At 38.2% G+C, this 6000-nt stretch overlaps 1 protein-coding gene across 1 annotated transcript in view; it reads right to left on the bottom strand.

Annotated features, from left to right (window-relative positions):
- Positions 1–622: 622 nt before the first annotated feature.
- The window catches only part of TMPRSS12 (transmembrane serine protease 12), a 45783-nt gene continuing 40405 nt past the window's right edge, over positions 623–6000 (bottom strand). Inside the window, exons 4-5 of the mRNA XM_023211136.2 lie at positions 3106–3248; positions 623–1241 (exon numbers count right to left, since the gene is read on the bottom strand). Of these exons, the coding sequence (XP_023066904.1) occupies positions 990–1241; positions 3106–3248 (395 nt within the window). The 3' untranslated portion in view covers positions 623–989. The remainder of the gene's footprint in view (positions 1242–3105; positions 3249–6000) is intronic.

Below are 6000 nucleotides of genomic sequence, written 5' to 3'. Positions count from 1 at the left end.
GCAACCTCCACCTCCCAGGTTCAAGCAATTCTCGTGCCTCAGCCTCCCAAGTAGCTGGGATTACAGGCATGTACCACCACACCTAGCTAATTTTTGCATTATTAGTAGAGACAGGGTTTTACCATGTTGGCCAAGCTGGTCTTGAACTCCTGACCTCAAGTGATCTGCCCACCTCGGCCTCCCAAAGTGCTGGGATTACAGGTGAGAGCCACCATGCCTGGCCCTCATTTTCTTTTGTTTCTTTTAATTCATTTTATACATTAGTAATCACAAAGTTTATCCCAGGTTGGTGTCCCTCTTTTACCTGGCACGCTTTCTAGTTGCTTCTCACAGTTAATTCAGAGGCCTGATGGGATACACAATTTTAGCGTGGGCTTCAAGAAAATAAAGTTTAGAAAGTAGGTTATAATGCTGGAAAAAAGTCATAAATTTCTAAATAAAAAGTAAATTATTTGGGGGTGTGTATACCATAGTTCTCTGTTGGCAGAGGAAATGAAGTGCTGATATTTATTAAATAAATGGTTTTAATTAGGATTTAAATAACAGGTAAATACTTGTTTCTCTAAATATACTTTGAGAATTGGAACCAAGATTATAATTCAAAAAAAATCATACAAACATGTTTTAGAATAAAATCTAAGAAGGAAAGAATTTTGATTGACCAAATAACAGCTTTCATTTTAATTATAAACTATTATTTGGCATTTATACACATAAAATATATGTTTAACTGAATATTTTGTACAAACTCTATGAGTATTCCAGATACAGAATTATGATTATAAAATAATCAAGATATTTCAAGGAAGCATGTGATTCAGTGCCAAAATTACAGTGGTATATCTGTCACAATAGTTATAGCCCATAAGATGTTGACATGAGAACTCTATGTAGGCAATTAATTGCTAAAAGAATAAATGATTTTCATTATGTAGAACATAGAAAGGGACACAATGCAAAATAAAGATATGAAAGCCTTCAGAATGTCTTTATGTTGTTGCTAGTAAGATGACAAAACATAAAGCTATAAGGATCTGGCCATGTAAAATATTTATAGTAAGTATGCCTTGAGTGCTTGCGTGGAAGAAGTGCTCTGTCAGCCACTTTTGGTAGAAGGATGGCCCAATATAGATACCAGGAAAACCTCTTCGACCACAGCCATGTCCGTAACTGGTAATTCCCATTACAAAAAATCTTTTATATTCTGGTAAGTAGCACATTAATGGTCCACCACTGTCACCCTGTCAAAAAAGTCCCAAAATAGTGTTTGTTACTTCTAGTATTCTTCAAGCAACAGTAATTCTGGAATAAATTATTTATATCAAACATACATTTATATAAATACATGTTTTCAATATACCCCCAACTGATAAAGATCATAGATTTTGAACTTAATCTTCCAACTCAAACAGGAGGAATTCAGTTTTGCCCAGGTATTTGGAGGAACCATACAGCTGGTAGATAAACATCTCATCTGCCCACTTTTGAGCCAGAATACTATAAATCAAATTGTTTGGATTTTTAAATACAATTACTCAGGGGAAATATAATTTAGGAAGTGTGCAAAATATTGTAAAAACTGTCTATTATTAGAATATTCTCTTGCTTAATATTGTGTGTGGAAAGTATAACTCTAAGATGTATGAAGGATTCTTTTAGGCATGTGTGTGGTTTGCTTGCCAGGGAGAGGAGTAAACTGGCATCTTGCAAGAGATGACAAGTTTCTAAGTGTTGACAATGGCTAGTGCAGCAAAATAAGCATAAATGGCAAAGCCTCTCAGTAGTATTATAAATGACAGGTCACTTTCATAGTCTATACAAAATTATGAATGCACCCAACACTGTTACTAAGGCCTGTTAATGCACTCAAAACAACAAGGACACTGAGATAGCTGTTTCCAATTCTCTATACAAGGCAGGCATTGAATAATTATTTTTTGATGAGGAGGATGTTTGGCCTAGGAATGCAATCCAATTAGAATGGATTCTTTACTATTTTACTCAGCAAGATTTTTAAGGAAAAGGACACAGGAAAGAGAAACTTTAGATTGCAGAAATGAGAATGAGTAGGAAAAGGTGAGAGCGTGGGGTACTCAGGAGTGAAGGACTAGTAGATTTGGAAATAAGAAAAGAGGAATAAAGGAAGAGTAAAAAAGCATGAGACAAAACAAAAAATGGATCAATTGTACTTCTTTAAAAAATTAACATTTGTGCTGCAAATGATAACCTCAGAAAAGTGAAAAAACAGTCTACAGAATGGGAGAAAAATTTCGTACATTGTGTATCTGGTAAGGGACTTGTATCAGAATATATGAAAAAGGCTTATAACTCAGTGATAAAAAGACAACTCAATTTAAAAATGAGGAAGGGATCCAAATAGACATTCTGTAAAGAAGCCATATGAATGGCTAATAAATACATGCAAAAATGCTCAACATCGTTAGTCATTAAGGAAATGCAAATTAAAACCACTATGAGATAGCACTTCACACCCACAAGGATGTATTATAATAAAAAAGACAGTAACAGGCTGGGCGCAGTGGCTCACGCCTGTAATCCCAGCACTTTGGGAGGCCAAGGTGGGCAGATCACTTGAGGTCAGGAGTTCGGGACCAGCCTGGTCAACAAGGTGAAGCCCCATCTTACTGAAAATACGAAAACAAATAGCCAGGCATGGTGATGTGCGCCTGTCATTCCAGTTACCTAGGAGGCTGAGGAATGAGAATCGCTTGAACCTGGGAGGCAAAGGTTGCAGTGAACAGAGATTGTGTCACTGCACTCCAGCATGGGTGACAAAGTGAGACTATTTAAAAAAAAAAAAAAAAGAGCTGTACACTTTTAAGTAGGTGAATTATATCTCAAAGTTAATGATTTAAAAAAAGGATTCAAGGTAAATTCTGCCTAAGGTTGACCCCAATGATAGTAGAAACCATGGAATCAGGAACCAAGAGGATTTGGATTGTTGAAATAGTTAAAAAGGAGAAAAAATAATTTAGTATTTTTAGGCCTGATAATTAAGACCACCAGAAAATTATCAAAGGCCTTGTTTGACAAGTTCCCTTCTGGCTTCAGAAAATATTTTAAAGGAAAATTACTTGGTCTTACCCTGCAAGTATCAAAAGCTCCATCTTCATCACCTGCACAAAATGAAGTGTTGGGAATTATTCCCCCATAACTCCTCTCAGAATTACACATCTCTCGAGAAATATAATGCACTTCTGCGTCTTGTAAAATATTTGTAACGTTACCTGTTAAAAAATACCAGTAAGTTATCTTGGAGCACAGACATTTTTACAGTGATTTAAATGTTGGTGTTTTATAACCAACATTTTATAAGTTTTCTTTCCAAAGTGACTGATTCAATAATTATGTAAAAATATATTCATATATATGTGTATGAATATGTATGTATGCCTAGGAAGATTGTAGAAGAATGTTTACCTAAATGTTTGTTTGTTTTTGAGACAGGGTCTTGATCTATTGCCCAGGCTGGAATGCAGTGATGTGATCTCGGCTCACTGCAACCTCTGCCTCCTGGGTTCCAGCCACTCCTGTGCCTCAGCCTCCCAAGTAACTGGGATTACAGGTGTGCAACACCACACCTGGCTAATTTTTTTTTTTTTTTAATTTTTGAGATGGCATCTCGCTCTGTCGCCCAGGCTGTGGTGCAGAGGCGTGATCTCGGCTCACTGCAAACTCTGCCTCCCAGGTTCAAGCGATCCTCCTGCCTCAGACTCCTGAGCACTCACCATTATGCCCAGCTAATTTTTGTAGTTTTAGTAGAGATGCGGTTTCACCATGTTGACCAGGCTGTTCTCGAACTCCTGACTTCAAGCGATCCACCCACCTTGGCCTCCCAAAGTACTAGGATTACAGGTGTGAGCCACCATGCCTGGTCAGATGTGCCTTTGTGTATTCCCACTAGCAAAGTATGAGGGTTCCAAACTCTTCACATCCTCATCAAGGCTTGTTATTGTCTAACTTTTTAGTTACAGTCATCCTTGTGTGTCATCCCAGCACTTTGGGAAGCTGTTTTAAAATTACTGCTAGTGTATGGAAATGGAATAGATTTTGTATATGGTCCTATACTGGCTGTATTACTAAACTCTGTTAATTCCAATGGATTTTAGAGCCTATTTTAATTACATCATCTGTGACTAATGAATATTTTGTTATTTCCTTTGTAAGTTGTGTGCACATCTTTTTCTAGTATTAACACACTTGGTAGGACTTCTACAATATTGAATACAAGTGGAGAAATTGTACCTAACTTTAAAGGAATGTTTTACTGTAATGATGTTTGCAGTAGTTTAGAGGTCAATAACCTTAATTAGGTTAAGGAAATTCCCTTCTATGTCTAGACTGTTAAGAGTTTCTAACAATGCTTCTACTGCATTTATTCAGATAACATTTTTTTATCCTTTAACCAATCTGTGATGAATTGCATCAAGAGACCTCTAATTTTATTTAAATTATTATTTTTGAGACAGGGTCTCTCCCTGTTGCCTGGGCCGCAGAGTGCAGTGGCACAATTAGCTCACTGCAACCTCAAACTCCTGGGTTCAAGCAATCCTTCCGCCTCAACCTCCCAAGTGGCTGGGACTACGGGCATGTGCCACCATGCCCAGCTAATTGTTATTTTTGGTAGGGATAGGGTCTTGCTGTGTTGCCCAGGCTGGTCTCAAACTCCTGGCTTTAAGTGATCCTCCCACCTTGGCCTCCCAAAGGGCTGAGATTGCAAGCATGAGCCACTGCACCCAGCTGAGACTTCTAATTTTATTTTATTTCATTATTATTTATTTATTTTTTGAGACAGAGTCTTGCTATGTTACCCAGGCTGGAGTGCAGTGACGTACTCACTGCAACCTCTGATTCTCGGGTTCAAGTAATCCTCCCTCCTCAGCTTTCCAAGTAGCTGGGACTACAGGCGCGCACCACCATGCCAGCTAATTTTTTAATTTTTTGTAGAGTTGAGGTCTTACTATATTGCCCAGGCCATTCTTGAACGCCTGTGCCCACGCAATTCTCCTGCCTCGGCCTCTCAAAGTGTTGGAATTACAGGTGTGAACCACCACAGCTGGCTGACTTCTAATTTTAAACCACCCTTGGATTCCTGAGATAAACCTAATTTGGTTATGATTAATTCTATTATTTTTTTGAACCAGGGTCCTGCTCTGTTGCCTAGGCTGGTGCCTAGTGTAGTGGCACAATCATAGGTTGCCACAGCCTCAGTCTCCTGGGCTCATGTGATCCTTCTGCCTCAGCCTCTTGAGTAGCTAGGACTACAGATGTGCACCACTATGCTCAGATAATTTTTTAGTTTTTTTGTAGAAACAGTGTCTCAGTATGTTGCTCAAGTTGGTCTTGAACTCCTGGCCTCCTAATTTGGCCTCCCAGAGTGCTGAGATGACAGATGTGAGCCATTGTACCTGACCATCAATTCTATCTATAATATACTTTATAGATGTAGTGTGTTATTACTAACAATTTGTTTGGAATGCCTGCATTTATAACATTGGGCTTTCTCTTACTATGATTACTTGATTTTGGAATCAATAATAGGATTATTCTCATACACTGAGCTGGAGTATATTCCTTCCTTTTGTATTCTTTGGAAGCACATGTATAGAATTTAAATAATCTTACTCTGGTATTTTTTTTTTTTTATTATACTTTAAGTTCTCGGGTACATGTGCACAACATGCAGGTTTGTTACATATGTACACATGTGTCATGTTAGTGTGCTGCACCCATTAACTCATCATTTACATCAGATATATCTCCTAATGCTATCTGTCCCCCCTCTCCCCACCCCATGACAGGCCCCAGTATGTGATGTTCCCCTTCCTGTGTCCAACTGTTCTCATTGTTCAATTCCCACCTATGAGTGAGAACATGCGGTGTTTGGTTTTTTTGTCCTTGTGATAGTTTGCTGAGTGATAGTTTCCAGCTTCATCCATGTCCCTACAAAGGACATGAACTCATCCTTTTTATGGCTGC

Source organism: Piliocolobus tephrosceles, chromosome 10 (assembly GCF_002776525.5).
Source record: "Piliocolobus tephrosceles isolate RC106 chromosome 10, ASM277652v3, whole genome shotgun sequence".
Classification (NCBI taxonomy): domain Eukaryota; kingdom Metazoa; phylum Chordata; class Mammalia; order Primates; family Cercopithecidae; genus Piliocolobus; species Piliocolobus tephrosceles.
The sequence above is the reverse complement of the archived record's forward strand: the minus strand, read 5'-3'. Positions and strand labels throughout refer to the sequence as shown.